Genomic DNA, 25133 nt, shown 5'->3' on the forward strand with positions numbered 1-25133 from the left:
GGTTTCTGACATAATCATCTCTCCCCTCCCTTTCTTGTTTTATTACTTGGCTCTGGACGAACTCCCTGGTTATAACTGGTTTATTTCATGTGGGCCTTTTAGGGAAAGACTTTCAAACTTCTTTGGAAGCAGAAGGGACCTGAAAATAAATACAGAATTTGGCCCCATTGCTCTTGAGCCCATCTAGGTGGAATTGACTTGTGAATACCGCAGCCTAAGTGACAAATAGAGAAAGATGTGTTTGTGGGGTCACTGAAAGAGCCTTTATTTGCCAATTAACTAAAAGCAGCAGAGACAATGAGAAACATCACCAGCGAGAACAATTGGCCCACAGAAATGGAAGCGAGGCCATTTCTAGGCCATGAGCACTAGAGCGCCCCCTACAGCATCAAAGCGCACTGCAGCCGGTTGGCTCCTGGTCCTGCCCTGAGCCCATGTTCCTTGCTGGCAGGGCTGGCCCTGCTCTGTTGGTGGCCATTAACTGCAGTCAAGCCCGGCCTGTAGAGGCACCTCACCGCCAGGCTCTAGTCACCCCAGATCCCCTGGCGCTGAGGGAATTCAGTAGCGTCCTGGCGGGCAAGGCATACGAGGCACACAGATGGTGCAGGACCCACAGGGCGGGCAGGAGGGAGTGGAGCATGGGTTACAGGGCAACCTGCAGAAGACAGAGGAGATTAGTAGAGGAGCCAACTCAACCCATCCACTGTGTTCCTTCCCCACCAAGTCCCAACCACCTTCGTCCTCGCCTGTGTTACCCTCAACAGCCTCCTAACTGGTTTCCCCAATCCTACTCTTGCCACTCCAAATCATTGTCAACTTAAGAGGCCAGAGTGATCTACAAACACAAATCTAGTCATGCTCTTTCCCCGCCTAAAAACCTCAGTGGCTCCCATTTGTGCTTAGGATAAAGAGCAGCTTCTTTAAGGTGACCTGAAGGATCCAGCTTGCCTCTGAGCCCTGTTGCTTTGTGATTTCCAGAGACTCGGACCATCTTCCAGCTCCTCCACAGCCCATGCTGCTCAGGGCTTGTGCATAAACCGATTCCTATTTCTAGAACACTCTTCCCTCCCCACTCACCCAATTTCTTCTCTTCCTTCAGGGCTCAACTCAACTGTTGCAACCTCCATGAAGCCTCCCTGACCTCTCCTTGTCCAATTCCCCCTGTGCTAGCTCGCCTGGCACAGTGGCCGTCCTTCCATGGTGGTTGGTCTGTGCTGGTCTGTCCCCCCTCCTAGCCAGTGAGGCCCAAAATGCTCATCATTTATCTCAGGATCCCCCAGAGCACCTGGTACTGGTTCTGCCACATGGTAGGTCCACGGAGGGAGTGCGCAAACTTGGAAGAGAAGAGAAAGGTTCTAGGGCAGCAGCATGAACACCACTGCCTGACTTTCTTCAGAACATGCCAGCTTCCTAATCACATCTAGACCATGACACGGCTCCCTTAAGGCTAGAGCCAGCAGCTTCTGTGTCCTCGCCCCACCCTTGCACACATCCTCCATATAGCCTCGGCTGAGCCCACGTACTTGCAGTCTTCGCTCTCCAGCAGGCTCCGGTATGTGCTGATCTCGCACTCCAGCCGGGCACGGACGTCCAGCAGCACCTGGTACTCCCGATTCTGCCGCTCCAGGTCACAGCGGATCTCAGCCAGCTCGGACTCCACACCGTTGATCAGGGCCTGCACCTGGGCCAGCTGGGCGCTGTAGCGGGCCTCAGTCTCGGCCAGGTTGGATTCCAGGGAGACCCTCTAAGGCAAAGAAGAGATATAACCATGAGGAGTGGAGCTGTTTTCCCTGGCCCTGGTTTGGAAAGATGCAAGAAGAGCCAAGTCCTTCTTTGGTGTTGGAAATGACTCCTTCCCGAGGTCACTACAGAAACTGAAGCCCAGAAAGGCTGAATGACCAGTTCAAGATTGCACAGTGGTGACAGTAACAAGGGGTTCAAACCCAAGTCCATCTGACTCTAAAACCCTAATTCCTTCTGCAGTCTTATTCTGGCTTCAGGCTCTGGGTCTGAGGTTCACAGAGCATACCTCCCCTACAGCCTCCTTTAGAGCAGTGATTCTCAACCCTGGCTGCATATTAGAGTCACCTGGGAGCTTCCAAAACTACCCATGCCTGGGCCCAATCTCCAGAGATTTTTATTCAGTTTGTCTAGAGGGAAACTTGGGCATCCAGGTTTTTAAAGTCTCCTTGAGTAAGGTCAAGAACCACGGGCTTAGAAGGGCAGGCCAAGCAGAGGACAAGCGTTCTTGGAAAGTTGTGTTCGGCAGTAACAATATCCACCTCACCCAGGTCAGATGTGAAACACGCCCCTTTTGTCTCTGAGCTGGATCTTGGGAGGAACATCCCTTCTGGAAAGGTCAGCTAGGTGAGCTTTCATGGTGGCTGAAATCTGGGCCTCCTCTTCCTTCTTTGTGGGTCCCTGCACCTCCAGTTAGTGCTTCTTCGGATCCAGAGCTGGGGCAATGACCACCCAGCAGCACTCACCAGGCTGTGCTGGGCCTGCAGCTCAATCTCCAGGGTGTTGACCGTTCGTCTCAGATCAATGATGTCCGACTGGTAGCTCTGAAGCTGCTCAGAGCTCGTGGCCACCTGCTGGTTGAGCTCCTCCATCTGCAATGGGGAGGACAGGAGAAGCTGAGCAGGCCCACTCAGGGACACGGGGAGGCCAGCCCGCTGCGAGAGACCCACCAGCATGTTGAACCATTCCTCCACGTCCCTGCGGTTGGTCTCCACCACTGCCTCGTACTGACCCCGCAGCTCTTCCAGCGTCCTGGTCAGGTCCGACGGGGGCGCAGCGTCAACCTCAATGTTAAGGCGGTCCCCCAGCTGGCATCGGAGGGCACCAACTTCCTGAAAAGGTACAAGGGCCCCTCAGGCAAGTGTGAAAGTCCCACAGTCCTGACTCTACTCCCCAGGGAGACTTGAAAAGATGGAACAAAAAATGCTCAAGGATCTCAACTCCAGTCCACGATATCTGCAGAACACCCCTGACCCGGGAGCTGCATTCTAACCGGAGCACCCCCGTGGCTTTGGCAGAAGCCGATAGCAGCATCAGGATGTTTGATCCATTTGGGCTAAAATAGGAAGCCCATGCCCTTGGTCTTCCCGGCCCCCTCCCAGCCTGTCCTCATCTGCGAAAGGAGGGCAGTGGAAGCCTGGCGTTACTTAGTTCAAGGCCCAAGTTAGAGCAGACACCTCCCCGGGCCTGGCTGCCAAAGAGAGAAAGTTGCCCCTGAGGTTGCCAGCATGAGCCACAAAGCCTCCTGCGTGGTTTCTTGGTGCAGTTCCCGGCTTTCTGCCCAAGCCCTGCTGGGCACCCCAAGATGCTCAGTGAGCACGTGGTGACTGATTGTTACTTTACCCTCAAGCTTAAGGAAACCCAGCCAGGATTCAGAGGCACTTGTTCATTCAGATCCTAAGTAAAGAAGTTGAAAGTCCACCCAGGGAAGGAGGGAAAATACACTGCAGTGCAGGGATGCTTCACAACACACAGATGCCCAGGGCAGAGGGCTTCCCCTCCAAGGGCCCATGTGAGATGAGGACAAATCAGAAAGTAAAAAATTTGCCTGTGGCTTCCAGCTCAAGTATATTATATACAAACAGAAGACAGCAAAGGTTGGCGGGGGGGGCGGGGAGGAGGCCAGAAAGAAGACGAAAACCACTGCAGTTCAGACTTCCCTTAGAAGAGATGAGGGTCACCCCCAGCAGTCTAGCCTGCCAGGCTGTTCTGTGTGAGTTCTAGAACACAACCCACCTCTGGCCCTGGTGTACCACTCTACGTCTGGTATGTGACTCTCATGAGAAAAACAAATGCAGTCACCATGAGCCTTTGACTGTCACATTAGTTCAGGAAATGCAGAAGGGAAGGGAGCTAGCATTTCTGAGCACCTACCAAGTGACAGGTTTCCATAGCATGACCTCATTTAATTCTCATGACAACCCGGTACAGTAGTGTTATCCCTCTTGCACAATGAGGAAGCTCAGAAAAGTTGAATAAATTGGGCAGTCACGGAAACAATATGTGGCAGGCCTGGGAATTTCAACCCATGGCTATCCAACCCCAAACTACATTCTTCCCACTCTCCTTCCCGGAGCCACCCCAACTGACTTCAGGGCTCACCTCCTCATGGGTCTTCTTGAGGCACAGCAGCTCCTCCTTCAGGGACTCCACCTGGGCCTCCAGGTCAGACTTGCACAGGGTCAGCTCGTCCAGGATCCTGCGCAGCCCGTTGATGTCGGCCTCCACCAGCTGCCGCATGGACAGCTCGCAATCGTATCTGCCCAAGGACAGGGTCAGCGATTGAGCGGGTGGAGCTGAATACAGTGTATCAGAGGAGCCCTTGAACCACCAGCATGTTTCCAACCCCCCATAAAACTAATGGAAAGCTGACCCAAGCATGTGACGGGAGAGGGGGCTCCCGTATCCCCCAGCAGAACTCACTTGGTCCTGAAGTCGTCTGCAGCCAGCTTTGCATTATCAATGTGCACGACCACCCTGGCATTCTCCGCCTTAGTGCACAGAACCTGTGGACCAAGATGCACAGTGAGGGGGTTAGTCTGGGAAGAGAAGGAGGAAAGAGGAGTGGACAGTTGCCAGGATGGGACTCAACCCTGCAGCCATTCCTGCAGAAGACCCTCTCCTCTGGAACTCTTGCGGTATTTCCTGAACTGCTAGAATTTGGAGAACTTGAGGTTTATTTTTTTAAGCATCGGGTCTTCATACAGCCAAATGTCCCATTTTGGATGCAGTGAGCTCTGCAGAATGGAAAGAGTCTCTATAAGTCTGAAATCATTCATGTAACAGTTAGAAGGGTCATTTACTGAAAACTTACAGGGACAGTTCCAGGCACTTTACCCGCATCATCTCATTGAGTCCTCTTGACAACCCCATTACAGGAGGGCCATTATTATGGACAGAAAATTAAGGCCTGGAGAAGAGCAGAGCCCTCCCAAAGGCACACAGTGAATCAGTGATGGAACTGAGACTAGCTTCCAGACCTCTTTCCACATCAAGGGCTCTGGCTCAGCGCTCCAATCATGAGAACATCCTATGCCCTAGGGAGGTCTCTTTTCTCTGAACATAGCTTAATAAATTAATGCAATACGTATCTGGAAAGCCGGCTATTTTGGATGCCTTCCCAGTTAGTCTGTTCACCTGCTTGCCTCACCTTCTGCTGGAGCTCCTCGATGGTCCGGAAATAAGACTCGTAGTCAGGACACAGGGTGAGCACCTGAGAATTGCAGGCCTCTTGGATCTTGGTCTCCAGCTCCACGTTTTCCCGCTCCAGCTGCCGCACCTTCTCCAGGTAGTTGGCCAGGCGGTCATTCAGGAACTGCATGGTCTCCTTCTCATTGCTGTTGAAGGAGCCCTCACAGAACCAGCCACCAATACCCATGGAGCCAGAGATGCCACTGGTTGGCCGGCAGCTGCTAGGTTGGCAGGAGCTGGATAGGTAGGTCTTGGAGAGGGAGCTGGCTGGCCGGTAGGTGGTGGGCATACAGACAGAAGGCAAGCATGTCATGGGCTGGTAGACATAACCCAGGCACAGCTCAGGCCTGCAGCTCACGCTGCTGGAGCAGACAGAGGAGGGCCGGGGGCAGCTCTTGATGGAGGCCGGCGAGCTATTGATGACACAGCAGTTGGATGTCATACTGGGGAGGTCCTTTCTCCTTAGCTGCAGCTACCTGGATCACCAAGGTATAGAGCCCTCATCCTCCACCGGCTTCTTTATACCCCAGGAATGAGGGGGCTCATGCTAGAAAGTAATGTTGGGGTGGTGTTGATGTTTACGCTCAGTATCAGAGGAAGCTGCTAATTAATTTGCAATTTGGTCTCCAATTAAGAGTTCTTTTCCTCATAAAAGAGGCCAGGCTTGTCATTTGGCTAAAGCAGGACTCTGGGCTCCTGTCATTGATCACTGGGATGGAGCTTCTGGACACATCTTCAAAGGATCAGCTCCATCCGTGGGCCCTCATTACCAGGGTGGGGCGGCCAGGGGGCCACAGCAGCCTGGCCCTGTGCCGCCATTGGCTTTGCCCCCTGTGCGCCCACCTTCTCCGGCCTTGAGAAAGACCGTGGTTCTACAGGGCAGCAACTGCTCCTTTTAATAAGAGAAATGTGTGGGTGGCAGAAGCTGCACTGGTCCTGGAAGCAATATAAATCCAGGGAGACAGGAGTGAGGGCATCCATCCAGAGAGAAAGGGAAAAGAACCTCCAAAGTTCCCTACCAAGCCTCACCTTCCTACCAAGGGGGAGAAAAGAATATCAGGGAGGAGAGAATGAGTTGAAGACACAGACAGAAAGCCTACGAACCAGGGACATTTTTTCAGCTGGACACTCTTGAGAAAGGGAGAGGTGAGGCCCTCGCACTTAGGAGAGCAGATCAGTGTCATGGACGTCTCCGTGAGCCAAGGCTCTACCTTGGCCATCTTTGGACCCTTCATGGCAATGACCAGCACATCTCGCACTGAGTTGACAGGTGTTCGATTATTGTTGCTGACTGGGATTGAACAGGCAGGAAGAGGATCTGCATTTACTTTATGCAGTGGTGAACAGAGAAGGTTTGCTTCAGGACCGTAGACACACTGTAAGCCATGTGAGTCAGCTCCCTTGAGAAGGACACTTTGTGGTCCAGGGATGAGCTAAGCTGGGATAATGGAACAGGTGTCTCCAACTATGGAGGCCTTCGACATCCCTTAAGAGAACAACGTGCTAGCTCAGTGCTTTAATATGTGTTTAATATATTCTTTCCTGCAATAACCATAAACCCCAGTACCTTTGCTTGGATTAATTATTTAGAGAAGACAGTGGCATTAGATGGAAGGAGGAATGGTGGGAAATACCAAGTACACAGCATGATACTGACCGGAACATCCTTCATGGTCATAGCCAGGTCTCATTGAATGTCTGCAAGGGTCAAGCACCGGGCTGGATGCTTGTCATCAATTTGCCCATTTAATGCTCACCAAAAAACCTGTAAGATAATTATTCTTGTAATGAGGTATAGTGATGCTAGAAATGCAACTTCTTCCCTATGTTTTTGAGAATAACTGAGGGATAGAGCATATATATCCTAACAGCTGCCACCAGAATTCTGCTTGAGGAAGGAACTGTCTTTCCTTAAAAAAAATATATTAATAAATTCTTAGAGTAATAGGTGGGTTCCCAAGTGCCTTGATGTTAGCTGGAAAGAAATCAGAGGGAGATGAGGGAGAAGGATTTGAAGTTCGTAGGACAGGCATAGAGGGAAGAACTGAGGTGGAGCAGGAGACAGGAACCAGGAGGCACCAGGGAGGTGGCAGGAAGCTGTGCATGGTTGAACGGTGTAGTCTCATCCCAGGTCCCCAAGAAATCTTCAGCAAAGGCCGAAGTTCAAATGCATGAGCAGCATGTTGCATGATTAAGAAAGGACTGAGTTTCACACCGGAGTCGATGTGATCAAGGAGAGCAACATTGCTCAAAGCCACAGCAGACCATGGTCTGAATCAACAGGCCAGACCAGGGGTAGATTTCACAGAGGAAGAATCCATAATAGGAAAAAGCAGAGGTAGTCACAGAGCAAGCAGGTGCATAGTCAGTTCTAAATCCAGGTCTGTCTGAATCCAAAGCCTTTCCATTGGAGGCAACCTCTCCGAGGACAAAACAAGCCATTAAGCAAGTGTATTGGAAGAAAAGGAGGGAGAGAAGGGGAAATGATGGGGAGAAAGCAGGAGTGGAAAGCAACAAGAAATAATGGTGAGCGTTCAGGGCTGAATGGATGCAGGATGCCGCAGGGCTCTGCAGCAAAGCCTGGGAAGGTGCCCTCTGATAACAAGAGCTGATAGGGTGCATGTGGGGGCCCAGCCCAGGGCTGCCCCCTTGCTCTATTCCCCTGCAGAGAATTGGAGGCTCCTTCTTTGAAAAACAGAATGACCCAAGACTTACAAAAACTGATTTTAGGTGGTTCTACCACCCAAAAAGCCATTTTGCTACCCTGTCCGTATAGATAGTGCTTCCCATCAGATTTTTGTGTTTTATCATTAAATGTAAAAAAGAAGAATCACCAGGTATTTGAGGGAAGCTTCTAACATTAAAATCAGAGATTAAACAAAACAAGCCAACAAATAAAACATTAAAAAAAAGAAAGAAAAGGAAATTGGAGGAAACAGAGACAATTGGAAACAATGCAGAATCCAAAACAATCTATACATAGATACCTGCATATGTGTATATATATTTTTTAATAATCTCAGAGATAAGTAGTACAGAAGTTACATCCATGAAACAAGAGCTGGATGTTATGAAAGAGGAATTGAAAATATGATAACTAAAATTACAAATTCAGTGGAGGCGTTTGAAGTCGACGGAGAGAAAATAGGCAAAACTGAGGAATAGTCAAAAATATAATAGGGATCAGATTTGATAGCACTAAGTCTGGGTCAAACTGCCCTGAGTTCCCTGTCCTCCCACTTGCCTTGCCAAAGGCCGTCCACCTAATAAAGAAGTTCTCAACCCTGGCTGCATTTTAGAATCGCCTGGAGAGCTTTTTAAAATGCTGGGCCACATCCCAGACCAATTAGATCAGAGTTTCTGGGGCTAAGAATCAGTCATCAGTATTTCTTAAAGCTCTCCAGATCATTCCAACGTGCAGCCAAGGTTGAAAACCTCTGACCAAATGATCCAGCGCTGTAATTAAAAAGCATACACGAACAAAGTGAGTTATGCTTAGAGGTGGGGCTACCCATGAGCTGGTGAGCTCTGTCTGGGAGGGATTGGGGACAGCTTAGGAGGGGCTGTACCACTAAGAATGCCATGAAGAGGAAGAGTGTGGCTGGTGTAAAACAGAGACAACTTGGGCCTGTGTGCTGAAGAGAACATCCCCATGCTGCTGACAGGCTTCCCCCACTGAGCTTGGGCAGAGTCAGAATTAGACAAATATCATTTAACTGCATATCTGCTTTGGTTTGCCTGGTCTACCCTCGGCATTCCTGCCAGGAAGAAAACCTCAGAAAGAAAACTCCGGGCTGGGAAAAGGGGGACAACTTCCTTCAGAACAACCCAGGCACCTAGCTAGAACAGAGAATCAACAATATTGCCTGCTTTTCCAATATCCAGCATATGCTCTGCAAAGCATTAGGGCTCTACCAGAGAATAGTGTCACATTCTCTATGTGACTGATGAAGAAACCAAGTCTCAGAAAGGGTCTGTGACCCCCTAAAGCTCCCACAGGCAGTAAGAGTGGTGGGCACTCCAAAGCCCACGCTCATTGCACTGCACTAACATCATGCATGGCCCCCTCTCACCACTGAGGCAGAAAGGAGAAGAGACCTAGTGAGTGGGTGTCCTTCTGGTCCCATCCCAGTGCTCCCTCCTGGGCCTCCCTTCAGCAACCCTGCCCTGGTACCTAACACACTATCCAATATAGGGGGTGCTTGGTAAGGGTTTATTGAATGAAGTGACTGATCCTGAGACCACCCCCTACCTCAGGTGACTGAGCCCCAGAAAAACAACCCAAGGTGTTCCAAGAAGATTGAGGTTGAGGTTTGCAGGATGCCAGTAGGAAGAGGACTGCAAGAAACCAAAGACCCAGGCCTTCTGTTTTAGTTTCCCAGGCTGCTTTTAAAAAAATACCATGATACGGTTTGGCTTGAACAACGGGAATTTATTAGCTTATAATTTTGAGACCAAGAAAATGTCCAAATCAAGGCATCATCAAGGCAATGCTTTCTTCCCGAAGACCGGCTGCTGGCGATCCTTGGCTCCTCTGCCACATGGCAAGGCACATGGCGGCATCTGCTGGTCTTTCCCTTCCCTTCCAGGTTTCATTGATTTCAGCTTCCTGCTTCTGTGGCTTTCTCTCTCTCTCTCTGAATTCACTCCATTTATAAAGGACTCCAGTAATAGGGTTAAGTCCCATCCTGAATGAGGTAGGTCATAACTTAACTGAAGTAGCCTCATCAAAAGTTCCCACTTACAATGAATTTACCCCCACAGGAATGGATCAGATTTAAGATGTTTTTCTGGTATCCAAACAGCTTCAAACTACAACACCTTCCTTTACATAGGGGTTAGAAAGAGTAGGATTCTAAAACTGAATCTAAAGTTGAGTCAGGGTGAGTCACCCACCTGAAGGGGTTGGGGGTTCAAGCCTGCATTGCTCAGCATCTTTTCCCAATCAACTGTTCTCCACCTTAGGTGTTGTTACAGTTCTCTGAACATCACTGAAGATCATAGCAATTGCTCTTGGCATCTTATGAATAGCCATCTGGGAATAATCTGTCTTTCTTTTATGTTAGAAAGTTTTCTCTTCACCCTTCTCCATTTTGCACGTGGGACTGATAGAACTTGGTATTTGTGTGGTCTGTTGGGGGAAAGCATTCCAGACCCAAGTGATAGGCTTTGAGCCAAGAGGCTGGGAGCTCCCACATCTAGCAAAAATGCTTTGATACCCAGTGGTACTGTGTCCAGTGCCAAGAGCACACAAGAACATGTGTGAGCCTCTTAAGGATAAGAATCTCTGAATCATGGGTGGAAGTCGCAATGGCAGGCTCCTGCTCCCGTCTCCTGCTTGAGATGGGAAGTGGATTGTGAAGGGGGTTTGCTGAACTGAAAGGGCTGCTTGAAAGTCTGTAGTAGTGGAAGAGGAGGGTGGACACAACAAACCTTTAAAAGTACCCTGGGCATGGGACACCATATCACTGCCTTATGGGGACTACAGACATGAGGCCAGCAAAGTGTCCCAAATGTTTCCAGTTGCACTGATCTCAGTTTTATCCATCCTATTCTGGGACCCCAGGGTTTTTACCAAGAGCACAGGAAGGAGAGGTCTTCCCTAACCCTGAGACCCCAGGTGTTTACCAAGAAAACAGGAAGGAGAGGTCTGGTAACCTCTGTCAACACCCTGGCACCTTGGAGAAAGGTCTTCATCAGGAAAGCCGAGCATTAAGTGCGGTTACTGGGGAAGACCTCTATGCATCCCTGCCCCAAACGGGGGCATAGTGATCCTGTCATTCTCAGGGTCACACTTGGTCAAATATCCCCCATGCACCTGCCCTAGAGTCAATCCTCTGAATCCAGCAGAAACACAAACCAATCCCACCAGGATGGTGCAAGTGAGTCATCAGAGGCCAGAGCAAATGAGTTTTATTGTTCCACCAATTGCCCTCTATTGCATTTCAGAACCAACTGAAAAGCACCCAGAAGGAAAACCTGACCCCAAGAGGCAGCCTGAGAACCAAGACCCCAGCACCCATTGAAATGATAAGAAGTTGCCCCTCAGGGGCAGCCAGCCTTAGTGACTGACTTTTGAGAAACTTTAAGGCATGCATATGCGGGAAGCACTCTCACGGCCAGGCCCTGGGCTCTGCCAGGAGAGGAAATTGGGCTTTAAGGGCTGGGGTTGAGTAGAGGACAGGTCCAAGCCCTGGAGACAGTGGCCTTGGCCTTCTGGTCAGCCATGTTCAGAACCGGCTCCCCGGGCAGGGCACACAAATGGCGCGGGGGCTGCAGGTTGTGCGAGCTGTGCCAGGACTGCAGGAGGCCACAGGAGGACAGGGAAGGCACGACTTGGAGGGTGAGTAGTCGGGAGCACACGGGTGACAGGGGAGCCTAGAAGAAAGAAAGTGGTCACATTACTCTGGTCTCCCAAGCACTGTCTTCAAGACCTTCAAGACCTTCAATTGCTGTCATCAATACCTCAGAGCAGGTAGCAGAATGTGCAAAGCCAAGGTCGTCCTGAAGGTCACCCAGTCCTGCCCCTTCATTTTACCAATGGGGAAAAGGAGACCCGGAGAAGAATAGGGATTTGCCACAGTAACAAGACCAGAACTAATAACCGAGACTCCTGACCCCAAATCCTGGGCTCTTCCCCAGCACCACGTTGTCTCCCCAGAACTTTGTAGACTGCATTCGGAAGATGATACCCACTTGCAGTCCTCGCTCTCCAGCAGGCTCCGGTACGTGTTGATCTCGCACTCCAGCCGGGCACGGACGTCCAGCAGCACCTGGTACTCCTGGTTCTGCCGCTCCAGGTCACAGCGGATCTCCCCAAGCTTGGACTCCACGTTGCTGATCAGGCCCTGCAGCTGGGCCAGCTGGGAGCTGTAGCGGGCCTCCGTCTCAGCCAGAGTGGATTCCAAAGCATCTCTCTGTGAAGGTTGCAGGTAGTGTAGGGAAGAGGAAGGTTAGTGGTCAGAGAAGGAATGAAGGAGAAGCACTTAAGCCATCTGAATCTCAGTGAGGCCTCGGAATCTAAGAATTGAGGCTCAGAGGATCACATTGAACTAGGATGAGCGACTCATCTCCAAGTAACTGATAATTACCCGGAAGGTGTATCTGCTTACACAAATACAGGAGCTACAGCCAGAACCTGTGGCTGCCACAGGCTCCTATTTTTACCACTGGGGCATTTGTGGCTGGGGGCTGGGCCTTCAATTGCCTCTTCTCAGCACAAAGAAGTCCTGAAGCTCAGGAAAGGGAACCCCTGGGGCCTGCCTGTGTGGTCAGAGCATGGAGGCTGGGAGCTGGCGTGCTGCTGGACTCGGTCCAGCAGCCGCCACACTCAAGCCTCGGGGCTCACCAAGCTGTGCTGGGCCTGCAGCTCGATCTCCAGGGCGTTGACCGTGCGTCTCAGCTCGATGATCTCCGCCTGGTACGACTGCAGCTGCTCCGAGCTGGACACCACCTGCTGGCTCAGCTCCTCCGTCTGAAACATACACACACAGGACCTGCTCAGAAGCATTGGGAGGTCGGCTTCAGAATTCTCCAGAAGCCAAGAAGGACCTTCCAGATCGCCTATTTGTTTCACACTTGAGGACGTTGTTGCTTAGAGAACAGCAACCTGCCCAAGTTTGCACAGTGAGGTCAAACCAGAGCTGGGCCTCAGACTCAGGTTTCTCAATTCAAAACCCTGAGGCTACTTCCGTGGGACCCCTATGGGCCTCTGTTGCTCTGGCCCACCTGGGTGTTGAACCAGTCTTCAGCATCCCGGCGGTTATTCTCCACCAGGGTCTCGTACTGGCACCTCATCTCATCCAGAACACGGTTCAGGTCAACAGGTGGGGCAGCATCCACCTCCACGTTGAGCCTGTCCCCAAGCTGGCAGCTCAGCGAGTTCACTTCCTGTGGCACAGACCAGGATGAGTTCACTTCCCAGCTGGCTGCCTGGCTCACCTCCCCCCCATGCTCGCTTCTTCCCCCATGCTCAGTCCCCTCCCCATCCTTCACCTCCTCCCCCATGCTCACCTCCTCATGGGTCTTCTTGAGGCACAGCAGCTCCTCCTTCAGGGACTCCACCTGGGCCTCCAGGTCAGACTTGCACAGGGTCAGGTCGTCCAGGATCCTGCGCAGCCCGTTGATGTCGGCCTCCACCAGCTGCCGCATGGACAGCTCCATCTCGTACCTGCAGGCACAGAACGGGGTTCTAGAAGCTGCATTTCCTCTCTGTATCTAAGTCAGGTCCCACCCTAAGCTGGCCTGGTGCTCTGAGTCCTGCCTTAGTGTGTCAGTGACTCAGTGCAGCCAAAACCCTGACCCCGGACATCACCAATGTCCAGCCCTACCAGTTCCAACCACGGGGCTAGCAGGGGGGAAGATGTCGATCATCTTCCCCTTCAGACAACTCACTTAGTTCTGAAGTCATCGGCAGCCAACTTGGCATTGTCGATCTGCACCACCAGCCTGGCATTCTCAGCCTTGGTGCACAGAGTCTGGGGAAATAAAGAAGGGAGATCAGTGAAAGGAAGGCTGTTCTGCTGGTTGGAGCGGCCCAAAGCTGGTGTGGGCTGCCTCTGGAGGGAAGGATTCACCCACCCCCAGACTCGTGGCAGCTGAGGCTCCATGAAGACTGCTGGACATGCTGCAGGTCAAATGAGAAAAGGGTCAGACTAGAAAACCTCTAAGGTCTATGGCCTGTGATCTAGGGTTAGAGAGAAGGGGGCTGCGGGAAAGGCCTGGCATGGTGAGGCAAGGCTCCTTTCTGCCTCCTGAGCCTGCTGGGGCCCCCAGAGGGAGGTCCAGGGCAGGTCATTTCCATCAGAGTGCCCTGTGCTTTTCTGGTCATAAAGGGGCCCTCTCAGGAGCCAGATGCGACTTTCATATGGAAAATGGGCCTGGCAAGAAAGAAACTTCTCTGACAGGCTTTTCCTTCCTGACCTGAGTTACTTACAGGAAACCTGATCTGCACCAAACACATCAAATCCAATCTCCCCATCTTAAAAGAATTGTTTTTCAAGAGGAAATTAAAGCTCAGAGAGGTGGGCATTTCCAAAGATCGCACAACCTACATCTGAGATCTGGCTTTGCTAACTGCATCTGGGTCACCGTGAATAAGTCACCTAACCAGGCTGAGTCTCAGTGTTCTCATCTGTATAATGGACTAATGAAACCTCCCTCCTAAGATTATTGGCAGGAGCAAATGAGGACACAGACATGAACATACTTCGTGACCTCCAAAGTGCCATGCAGGAGTCGAGTTCCCCTCACAGCCCAGCCCTGGTGGCCCCACGTCCCCGGGCAGCTGAAGCCATACAGGACCTCTTACCTTCTTCCGGAGCTCCTCAATGGTCTGGAAGTAGGACTGGTAGTTGGGACACATGTAGGGCACCTGCTGCTGGCACCACTCACGGATGCGGCTCTCCAGCTCTGTGTTCTCCCGCTCCAGCTGCCGCACCTTCTCCAGGTAGTTGGCCAGGCGGTCGTTCAGGAACTGCATGGTCTCCTTCTCGTTGCTGGTGAGGATGCCCTCCCCAAACCAGCCCCCACCCATGCTGTAGCCAGTGGCAAAGCCCCCAGGAGAGAGGCAGAGAGCAGGGAGGAAGCTGGTGGCCCTGCAGCTGCTTCTGCCCAGCCCAGTTGAACATGCAGAGAAGCTGCGGGTCCTGCGGGAGGGACTCGGGAGCTTGCACGAGCCACTGGAGTACATTGTGGACACGCAAGTGGACCCCCCAGGGGCCCCTCCTGGGCTCTTGAGAGATGCCGAGGAGAAGCTGGACTTGATGCATTTGGAAGCCATGCCCTCAGCAGCCCAGTGCAAGACGTCCGAGGCCAGGAACCCCCAGTGCGAGAAGCAGCTCCCCACCTCGGGTTTATACCTCTGCCCCAGTGGGTGTTGGCCCTCACTAAGTGTTTTCTCCCCATTAAAGTTAATACCACTTTCTCTCAGAACCCCTCATTAACCTGTTATTTAGCTTCCCGTGAACGTTTCCCAGCCTAGTAAAAAATGAGCCCCGCTGGGTCAGTAGCTATGTCAAGACTCATCTCCACTGCCCCATGTCGCCAGGAAGACCAGTTTTCCATCATTTCTTCAAAGGGGCCCTTCATCAGAGCCCAAGCCTCAGCCCCCTCGTTAAGCGGGCGTGGGAGTCGTGTTTTGACTTTCTCTAGCTTTTTCTTCTTTTATGGGCCCCAGGGACTAGAGGAGGCCGTGGGTCGATTCCCAGGAGCTGGGAGAGCCAGCCTGGTCATTGCGGGAAGGCAGGGGCCAAGGAGACACGGCACAGAAGGCTCTGGAATGGCCCAGAGGGTACAATTAGGGTGACAGGCTGTCCCAGTGTGCCCAGGACCATTCCGGTTTTGTGCTGACAGTCCTTAGTCCTGGGGAACCCCTCAGTCCTGGACAAAATGGAACATTTGGTCTCTACAGATACAGCAGAGCCTTGCTGGACACATCCCCAGCCCCTCCCTGAGCTTCAGCCAGAAAGACTGGAAGTGGGTTAACCGGGCACCCGCCTGTGGGGACACCAAGAGCCGGCTCTAGGAGGCCTTGCTCCCCGGCCCTGGCTGGAAAATGGAGAGGCCTTTCCTTCTGGTGCACACAGGGAGCAGTGCGAGAGAGGGGGCGGCTCAATTCACAGGCCACCTCAGGAGGTACAGAGAGCCTGACCTTCAGGTTTTATCTGTGCCAAAGGAGTTTGGTGACTGGACTGAAGCCCAGAAAGCTTGACAAGGGTGGGTTATTTTTCCAAGCAATTCAATCTGCCAGGCAAGTGCGAGCTGAGGGAGAGGCTGGTGCTGCTGAGCTGAGCGGGAGGGGAAGTGGGGCAGGGGCTGGGGCCTCGGCAGGTGGGGCCCCGTGGGGGGCTGCCCTCTGATCGTCCCTGCAGTTTGCAATCCTGCTTACTCTGTTAGGGACACATGTTCTCTTCCTGTCTGGAGAGCGACCACCAGCTGAGCCCCAGGTGGGCACCAGGCGCCCTGCCCGCTGCTCCGTGTGTGGTCCTGCTTCCTCCTCGGCGTTGCCCTGGGAGTTGGGGAAGCATCCTCATCCCGAATCCGAGGAAACCAGGTCTCATACGGGAGAGGAGCTGGCCTAAGTGACCCCAGCTGGTGGGTGGCAGAGCCAAGATGGCAACCCAAACCTGGCCTTGCCCTCTCCACTACATCACCCTGCCCCATCACTGCTCCAGAACTCCACCCCAGGCTGCAGGACACCCTCAGGCTCTATGGAGAAGGGAAAGGAGAGGATTTGGGTGGACACCACCAGGGGCTGGCCAACCCCCTCCACTGTCCCAGGAGAAGCAGCTTAGCATCATGGTACAAGGTAAATTCAGTGGGTTGAAATCCCAGCCCCACCACTGTGTGACTTAACTTCTCTGAATCTCTGTTTCCTCATCTGTAAAATGGGAAAAAGATAATAGTTTCTACTTCCTAGGGGACAATGAGGCTTGAATGAGTTTAAAACATCTAGACGAGCACCTGCTGGATAACGGCAGCTATTAGGTTGCCGGCCCCACACAAAGGGAAGCTGACATCGATTCGTTGGACTGAGACTGGTGATGCTAAGCAGCTGTCTCCGGGAGTGTGGACTGGCTCAGAGCATACAGGCCACCACCTCTCAGTCCTGGTGCCTGTCTGGGGCTCTCAGATCTGGAGCTCTCATGAGTCACTGTGCCCTTCCCACTCCCAGGCCTGGTGACACAGGCTCCTGCCCAACGCCACTGGCTGCCTCAGCTCTCCTCCCTGGAAACCCATGCCCCGGTGCAAAGGATGCAGCTGAGCTGAGAGCCTGGCTGGGCCTCCCTGGGTGTTTGTGTTTCCCACCCATGTGCGTACAGGACTCCACCCCAGCCCTGCTAAGCCACAGCCTCCCAGGAATGTGCTCTGGGCATAAGGGCCACCCTGGAGCCAAAGGGCCCAGAGAAGCTACAGCACGAAGGCCTGGGGATCACCATGCTGTTTGCACAATCCAGGGTCACATCGTCTCCCAGGCAGGGTCCCACACTTGGGCTGCCTGGGAGTTTCCAGTACTGACCAGCTTTGAACATCCTCCCTACATATCCTTCCCTGAGCACTTAGGAGCCACCAGGCCCTGTGCTGAGCTATTCCCATGAATTATCTCATCCAATCCACAGAACAACTTCATGGATGAGTCTCATTAACTGAGACTTAAACTGCTCCAGGGGCTTACCCTGGGTGGCACGGCCAATGAGCAGCAGGGTCAGCAGCACTTGTCCAGCCATTCATGGTGAGCACAGACATGATAGAAAGGTGCTGGCTCCCACAGGAGGACCCCATGATCAGGGTGGCAAATGACTCACCAGGGTCCACACCCAGAGGAATGAAAGCCCAGGCCTTCCAGCCCAGGGCTGCAGGCTCCCCCTCTGCCCCTGGGGGCCCAGCCCCAGCCAGCCCTCCCCCTGGAGCCTGCCCCTCTGCTGCAGCCCTGTTGCACTGTCCAAGCCCTCAGTTAACTGCTGTTCTCTGATCCTCTTGTGTTTAGGCCCCATCTCCCCAGCAAGACAGTAAGTTCTTTGAGGCAAGACCTTACCTCATACTTTTGAACCCTCCATGGGCATCAAGCACATGCTGGGATTACTACGGCTCATTATGAATTAATGAGTGGAAGGATGAATAAGTAAATGAATGGGTGGCCCCTGATGAATTGTGCTAATGCAGTGGGTAATCAAAGAAAGATTTGGAGAGGAAGGGAAAGGAGAAAGGGAGGAAGAGGACAAGAAGAAAAGGAAAAGGAGGGAGGGAGGAAAAGACACAAAGTCAGTCATTTAATTCTTTCTTTTAAAGATGGGGAAACTGAGGCTCAAAAAGTGGAAAGAGATTAGGCTTCTCTGTGAAGCTGAGCAGCATCTGCCTAAATTAATGGCTCCTCTGACAGAGGACAGAGTGTTTGCTGGGCCAAAAGCTGTTCTGCGCAAAGGGACAAGGGACCCACAAGCCAATTCACTGCTAAAGGTGTGGCGAAAATACTCTTGATAAGATGTTTTTTAGATAATTTCATAAAACATTGAAGTAATATTCTTAGAGCTTTGACGTATCCTGTAAATTTCTTAAAAGCCAAGAAGAATCCTGTAAATTATTCTGGTCTATTTCCATTCTTTCTTAGAACTCTTTTTAATAGAACAAAGCAGGTGCCAGGAACCCTTAGCATCGAGAACTAACATAGCTTAGCAAGTATCCTAACAACTTTCCCTCCAGGACCTTCGCACTCTGCTCATATGGGGTCCGCGCTGCCCCCAGAACACATGATGGGTCCACTGGGCCATGCCCTAAAATGCCCTTCACACTCCTTCCCTGTCTCACCGATGATGACCCATCCTTCAAGTCTCCCATCAGATCCAAATCCCTCCTAACGTCTTCCCTGGTCACCTCAGCTCTCTGTGATCTCTCCCTCTCTCTGGAACCCAAAAGCCTGCCCCACGCCCCTCCTGCTGCCCGGAAGCTGTTCCTGGTGCTGTGGGGAGGGTGGGGCCACCCGGCCCCTGAGCCCCTGAGAACTCTGCCCATGAGAGACCATCGTGTCCAGCTGTCCCCCTGCCCTGCCTCTCCCTAGAGGAGCCCCCACACTGGCGCTGGGATTTCCATGTACAGGGGATTCTGTTCATACCTGCTGATTGATCAATGGATGTGTGAATGAGAATGACAGCCACCTATCATATCTAGAAAGCACAAGAATATCAGACCACTTTGAAATAAGGTATCATGGTCACTCTTGGGAGCTTTTATAAAATGTAGTGTTTTATACCATCTCTCTCTTGATGGCATGAAAAAAGCAATGAAATGCAAGTCAAAAGACCTGAGATGCTATCCCAAGTCTGCCACTTGCTGTGGGACTCGGGGCGAGCCTGTGCCGACTCCACAACAGCACTGAATTCTAGTTTGCACATCAAATTGTACAGTGATCGAAACTAGTTAGTGCTTTAAATTGGCCCTAAGTTAAGAGTGACTATAAGGTTGAGAATAGAGCCATCCCTTAGCTAATGCAGAGACGCTCTGGGCAATTTAACAAAACACTAGGCAAAACTTCATGAACACAACGCCTACAAGCTGTGTACATGGATGAGGCTGTGAGTGTTCTCCGTAAACTTAGAGTGCTCATAAAATGGCAAATACCGTTCGGTGCAAGGAATGGCAGCATGACAATGTGTTAGGTCACAACCCTGTGTGGTCTGCCTGTCCCAACACGGGGCCAGTCAGCTCAAGTGTACCTGTTACAGTCCATTCCCTGAGCCCTGGCTGTTTCCAGGCACTACCACCGGGAATGGGATGCAGATCTAGGCACACTCGGCTGCCACCTCTCACCTCCTCAGCCTCGAGAAGCCAGGCCAGAGCCAGGAGAGGTGGGCCTCAGGCTCGAGAGCAGGGGCTTGCAGCCCAGAAAGGGGCCAGGGCAGGGCAGAAGGGAGAGCCAGGGCAGACGTGGACTGGCTGAAAGCTGAGTGGGTCCTCAGAGGCCGAGGCCCTCAGATTTGCTTTCCAGCTCCAGGGGCCCCACTGCCGCCTGTCACATAAAGCAAAGTGCCTCGTCCCCCCGATGGGTTTCCCACACCCCACTCAGAGCCCAGGGACTCTTCATTTCCATTGACACCAACACCAGTAGCCACCACTTCCAGGGACAGCACCTCCAGATGCTCCAGTTCACAGATGAACCAGCCAAAACCAGAGAGGCCACGCAGCTGGGAACACACCCCACGTTGCAGAGCCGGGCTCAGGCCCCACAGGATGCTCTGTCATCTGCCCATGCGGCATCTTTTCCTAAGGTCTGAGATTCATTTGTGGCACCTCTGGCCTGTCCAGCAGGTGGCCAAGGATGGATGTTTAGTCATAGATTTATGGAGTCATAGGCCACCCCAGCTCTCTCCCATGGGGAGCCCAGAGGCAGAGGAGAGAGGGAAGGATGAGCAGGTGTGTGCCAGAAAGAGCACCTCAGTAAGAGTTAGAGTAGCCAGGTAAAGGCCCCATCTCGGCCTCTCACTTCTGGGTGGCCTGGGGTGAGTTGCTACCCCTCTCTGGGCCTGTGTTCTCAACTGAAAAATGAGGGGACTAAAGAGTCATGAGGCTCTCAGCTTCTCACAGCTGGGGCTTCTGTGATCAGAGGGATGTCCAGGGACCTGGCGGCAGGCCCCACCCAGACCAGCACATCTGGGCCAGGAGAAACCGGGACACTCCACAGTGAGCCCTGGCTGTCCCCTCCCCCTGCTCCATCTCTGACTCCACCCCATCCCCATTTCGCTGTCCCTGCCGCCCTTCACTTCAGCCCTGAAACCAGGGTTGGGGACGTGAAGCCACCTGCCCCTCCCACCTTCAGCTCACGTCTCACTCTGACTCCCCTCCCCGACGTGGTTAGTACAGGCTGGCTGCCTGGGGTTTGGCCCTCCCTGGCCTGGTGGTCCTGGGACCCCCTTTCCTGAACCATCCTCAGTGTCAGCAGTGGGGGTGGGCCAGCAGGGTGATAGGGGATGGGCAAGAGAGGAGAAGCTGCAGAGAAGAGAGAAAGAACCACGAGAGCCAGGCAGGGCTACCAAGAAGGACCAACTTGACAGTCTCTGCCTCTTCTCGGGCTATCCCAAGGTGGTGCCCACAGCCGGGCCAGTGGGTTATGACCAGGGCCCATCTGGATAAGCTCAGTGTCTGTTCCCATTGGCCAGCACCTGGGACACCCCCATTATTAAATATTTTGGATCACCCCGCCACAGCCCACCACTCAGAGCCAGAGAAGACAGGCCTGAAGCCAACCCCACCCCGACTTTACTGCAACTCCTTACAAACACCCCCAAAACTAAGCACATGAGAATAAACAGACTGAGCCAGGGGCGAATTTGCTATGCCAAGAGAACACACTTTATTGGATAAATTCCCAGGGAAATCTGTTTACATGTTGCATGGTGTAAAAGCACGGTTAAGTCCAGAAACACAACAGGAGAAGTATTTTGGTAGAAAAACTTGCACAGCGGGGGCACCTCTAGGAAAGGATGGGGTCGCTTAGCAGCCAGGGGCCACAGGGGTGTCCTCCTTCCCCTGAGCCAGGCCCTGGCCTGTTGAGCCAGGTGGGCCGCTCACAGCTGGCAGGGCTGCAAGTGCTCCCTGGTGGAAATGACCTTCCCATCCCTGATTTCCTCGGTGATGGTGCGGATCTGGGTGCTGAGCTGGGGACCCGGGCCGCAGGGCACACTCGGGATGTAAGGAACCCTCACAGCAGACTTGCATTCTGTGGCACAGGGGTGAGGAGGAAGCCTGGGGAAATGAAGTCATGGCAGGGTGATTTTGACATCGAGGCACAGGACTGAGAGTCACGTTAAACAGATCTGGGGGATCCATGGAGACAGGTAGGTAACAACCAAGGATGAGATCCCCAAGGCTGGGAGCCTAGGACTGCTGGCACGAAGACCAGAAACTCCCAGCCTAAAGATGGACAGAGGACCACTGTGTGTGTCGAGTTGGCTCATCCCCTGTGAATCATCAAAGCCCAGAAGGGATCTCCATAGGCTTTGGGTCTATGTGCACCCCTTCATCTGTGCAATAACAGCTCCAGGGATTGACGCCCTCCATAGAGCCCTGAGGTTTCTCGGTCTAGACTACTCACTTGCAATCTTCTCCCTCCAGCAGGCGGCGGTAGGTGGAGATCTCAGACTCTAAACGGGCCTTGACGTCCAGCAGGACCTGGTACTCATGGTTCTGCCGCTCCAGGTCACAGCGGATCTCGGCCAGCTGGGCCTCCACATTGCTGATCATGCACTGCATCTGGGCCAGCTGGGAGCTGTAGCGGGCCTCGGTCTCAGCCAGCGTGTTTTCCAAGGAATTCCGCTGCAATGGGAAAGGAAGAGCTGCCAACAGGAGGGCACCCCACCCCCAAAGACCCTCAGCCCAAAGCTTGTGATCACACCCTTGGTAACCCCACGTGAGGCCGCTGGATCAGGTGGCCCACCACGAGCCGTGGCCAGTGTCTCTGGTGGAGGCCACTCACCATGCTGAGCTGGGCCTGCAGCTCGATCTCCAGGGCATTGACATTGCGTCGCAGCTCGATGATCTCTGTCTGGCAGCACTGCAGCTGCTCCGAGCTGGACACCACCTGCTGGTTCAGCTCCTCGGTCTGAAACACAGAAGAGGAGCAGAGCATGGTCAGGCCAAGTGAAGCTACTTTAAAGGGAACACCCCCACCCTCTCCCCCAGGAGCTTGTGCTCCTGGGCTGCCCCAGCCCCACCTGGGTGTTGAACCAGGCCTCCACGTCTCTGCGGTTGTTCTCCACCAGGGCCTCATACTGGCACCGCATATCATCCAGGATCTTGTTGAGGTCCACCGGTGGGGCGGCATCCACCTCCACATTCAGTCGGTCCCCAAGCTGGCAACGGAGTGCGTTGACTTCCTGCAGAGAGGAGGCGAAGGGGCACGAGGTTGTGAAAAGGATGCTAGATTTGGGGTTCAACAGAGCTCAGTTGCCGGCTGTGTAACACTAGACAGGATATTTAACCTCTTGGAGCTTCAGACTCCTCATTGGCGTTTACCTACCTGCTAGGGATTTGGGAGAATTAAATGAGATGATGCAAACATCAGACAAATCAAATTGTTACCGGGCACCACAGTGTGGTTGCCCAGATGGAGATTTAGCATCATGGGCAGGACTGTGTCTCTGTGTGATCTTAGGCAAACGCTTAACCTCTCTGAGCTTCAGTTTCCTCATCTGTAAAATGAGCATATGCTAGTCTCTACCCCCTGGCGTTGTTGTGACGATGAAACAAGGTATGAAATGAAATGAGGATGAAAGGCAGAGCACTCCATATAGTTCCTGGTACACAGTAAGCTGCCAATAAATGTCAACTGGTGTCCTGTGGAGGTGGTTGTCACTGTCATTGTGCCAAAGGCTCAGCAGTGACTTCCCCATGCTGGATGGGAAACTTCGGAGAGTCACATGGACCAGCCTCACCTCCTCATGGTTCTTCTTGAGACCCAGCAGCTCCTCCTTCAGGGACTCCACCTGCATCTCCAGGTCGGCTTTGCACAAGGTCAGCTCGTCCAGGATCCTGCGCAGCCCGTTGATGTCGGCCTCCACCAGCTGCCGCAGGGACACCTCGTGCTCGTACCTGCACACACAGAGCTCCATCAACAGCCAGGCAACAGGCAGGGCCCCTGCCCTACTGTCTAGCCACAGAGGATAATTTGGGGTAGGGAGCACCGCAGGCTCTTTCCCTGGACCCAGGAAGGATCCAGGGCCTGTGTCAGACTTCCCACTGACAGCTCCATCTGGCCTAATTCCCACCCTGCCAGCTCGTCAAGGCAGGAGCAGAGGTGAGGGAGCAGCACAGCAAAGCTTCCCTGATCAGGCCCGCTCACTTGGTCCGGAAGTCGTCGGCAGCCAGCTTGGCATTGTCAATTTGCAGAGTCAGCCTGGCATTCTCAGCCTTGGTCAGCAGGATCTGGGGAACAAAGGCCACCCGTGAGCAGTGAGAGGGAAACGGGGAGAGGACAGCCCGGCTCACAGAGGCCTTGCTTCCATGTGCTACCGGCAGACTTCAGCATTTCCAGCCCTGAGCCTTGAGCCAAGGTGCGGAGGGAGCATCAGCCCCAGGGAGAGGCATCACAAGGATGTCAGTGGGCTTCAGGCCTGGCATCTGTAGCCCACAGAGTGGCCCAGTGGGAGCCACCAGGGTGAGGTGGACAAAACCAGGCAGACCTGGATTCAGATTCTGTATCCAACACTCACAGGCTGTGGGATCTTGAGTAAGTCACTGAACCACTCTAAAATTCAACCTCCTTTTCTGTTAAATAGTTCTAGTAACAGTCATCCCTCCAGAATGAAGAATAAATAAACCAATGGATAGGAGAGCATCAGGCACAGTGCCTGTGTCCTGGAGGGGTTGATTAGGACCCTTCCTACAGATGACACTGGGAAGAGAAGTGAGGAATGGCTGGTTACAAACAAGAGATGGCAGGAAATCAAGACCCTAGAGAGAAGAGCTTTCCTTGCCAGGAGAGTTCCCTAAAAACTGCAGTCCCATCTGGGCAGGACTTCTCATGAAGCAGACCCCCTCCCAGGGATTGGGTGGCCCGTCACCTTCTGCTGGAGCTCCTCGATGGTCTTGAAGTAGGACTGGTAGTCCGGGCAGATGTATGGGATCTGACACTCATACCACTCCCGGATCTTGGTCTCCAGCTCTGCGTTCTCCCGCTCTAGCTGCCGCACCTTCTCCAGGTAGTTGGCCAGGCGGTCGTTCAGGAACTGCATGGTCTCCTTCTCGTTGCCATTGAGGGAGCCCTCGCAGAGCCAGGCCCCGTTCCCAACAAAGCCAGAGGGGTGGTACCCGGGAGACAGGTAGGGGCCCGGCAAGCAGCTCCCAAGGCCTGAAAGGCCCAGCCTAACTGAGGAGATGGACCCTCCAGCACAAGCAAGGCTAGGCACCCTGCAGGAGCCCACAGAGCGGACAGAGGACAACCGAGAAATGCCACCTGCTGTGCTGCAGAGGCCCTTGAGAGACCCAGCAGAGCAGCTCGGGATGCAGATCGGGGTTGCCATGACAATAGCAGAGGAAAGTTGCGGCTTTGCAAGGAGCTCAGGTTCTGGGCTCTCGGGGCCTGTCCGGGGCATTTATATACACTGTCTGTGGGGTGTTGGCATGTTACACATCTTTCACTCTTGGGAAAGCCTACTCCTATTCCAGAAAGTTAATCTCATTTAAAGGTGATTTTTTGCTACCCATCCAGAGTTTCTTGCCTTGTAAAAAAAATGTTGAATTTGGTTTGCTAAGTCAGGACTCTTGGCTGTTGTCATTTCCCAACAGAATGTGAATTTTATAGCCTCTTCAAAGAGTCTTTGCATCACATCCCATAAATCGGGAGTGGCCTCATGGATGACATATGGCTCCTGCCCTCTCTGCCTTCTGTGGAGGAGTCCGGTCTGTTCATTTGACATCCCCACCCACTACCC

The 25133-nt window shown here is 53.0% G+C and overlaps 3 protein-coding genes across 3 annotated transcripts; all 3 read right to left on the bottom strand.

Annotated features, from left to right (window-relative positions):
- Window positions 1-380: 380 nt before the first annotated feature.
- KRT32 (keratin 32) lies at window positions 381-5653 on the bottom strand. The gene is made up of 8 exons (XM_037810503.1): window positions 5171-5653; window positions 4444-4526; window positions 4123-4279; window positions 2691-2852; window positions 2487-2612; window positions 1524-1744; window positions 588-655; window positions 381-481 (listed from the first exon to the last, which is right to left on the bottom strand). The coding sequence occupies exons 1-8, from the start codon at window positions 5651-5653 to the stop codon at window positions 381-383; spliced, it is 1401 nt and encodes a 466-aa protein (XP_037666431.1).
- A 5459-nt stretch (window positions 5654-11112) lies between these two features.
- On the bottom strand, window positions 11113-14992 carry KRT35 (keratin 35). Its single transcript, XM_037808620.1, has 7 exons — window positions 14522-14992; window positions 13606-13688; window positions 13225-13381; window positions 12940-13101; window positions 12560-12685; window positions 11908-12128; window positions 11113-11589 (listed from the first exon to the last, which is right to left on the bottom strand). The coding sequence occupies exons 1-7, from the start codon at window positions 14990-14992 to the stop codon at window positions 11442-11444; spliced, it is 1368 nt and encodes a 455-aa protein (XP_037664548.1). The 3' UTR covers window positions 11113-11441.
- Window positions 14993-21269: 6277 nt separating this feature from the next.
- KRT36 (keratin 36) lies at window positions 21270-24722 on the bottom strand. Its single transcript, XM_037808511.1, has 7 exons — window positions 24264-24722; window positions 23543-23625; window positions 23136-23292; window positions 22416-22577; window positions 22178-22303; window positions 21797-22017; window positions 21270-21447 (listed from the first exon to the last, which is right to left on the bottom strand). Exons 1-7 carry the CDS (start codon window positions 24720-24722, stop codon window positions 21270-21272), a joined length of 1386 nt encoding a protein of 461 aa, XP_037664439.1.
- Between the last annotated feature and the right edge of the window lie 411 nt (window positions 24723-25133).

This window comes from Choloepus didactylus, chromosome 18 (genome assembly GCF_015220235.1).
Source record: "Choloepus didactylus isolate mChoDid1 chromosome 18, mChoDid1.pri, whole genome shotgun sequence".
In the NCBI taxonomy this organism is placed as follows: Eukaryota; Metazoa; Chordata; class Mammalia; order Pilosa; family Megalonychidae; genus Choloepus; species Choloepus didactylus.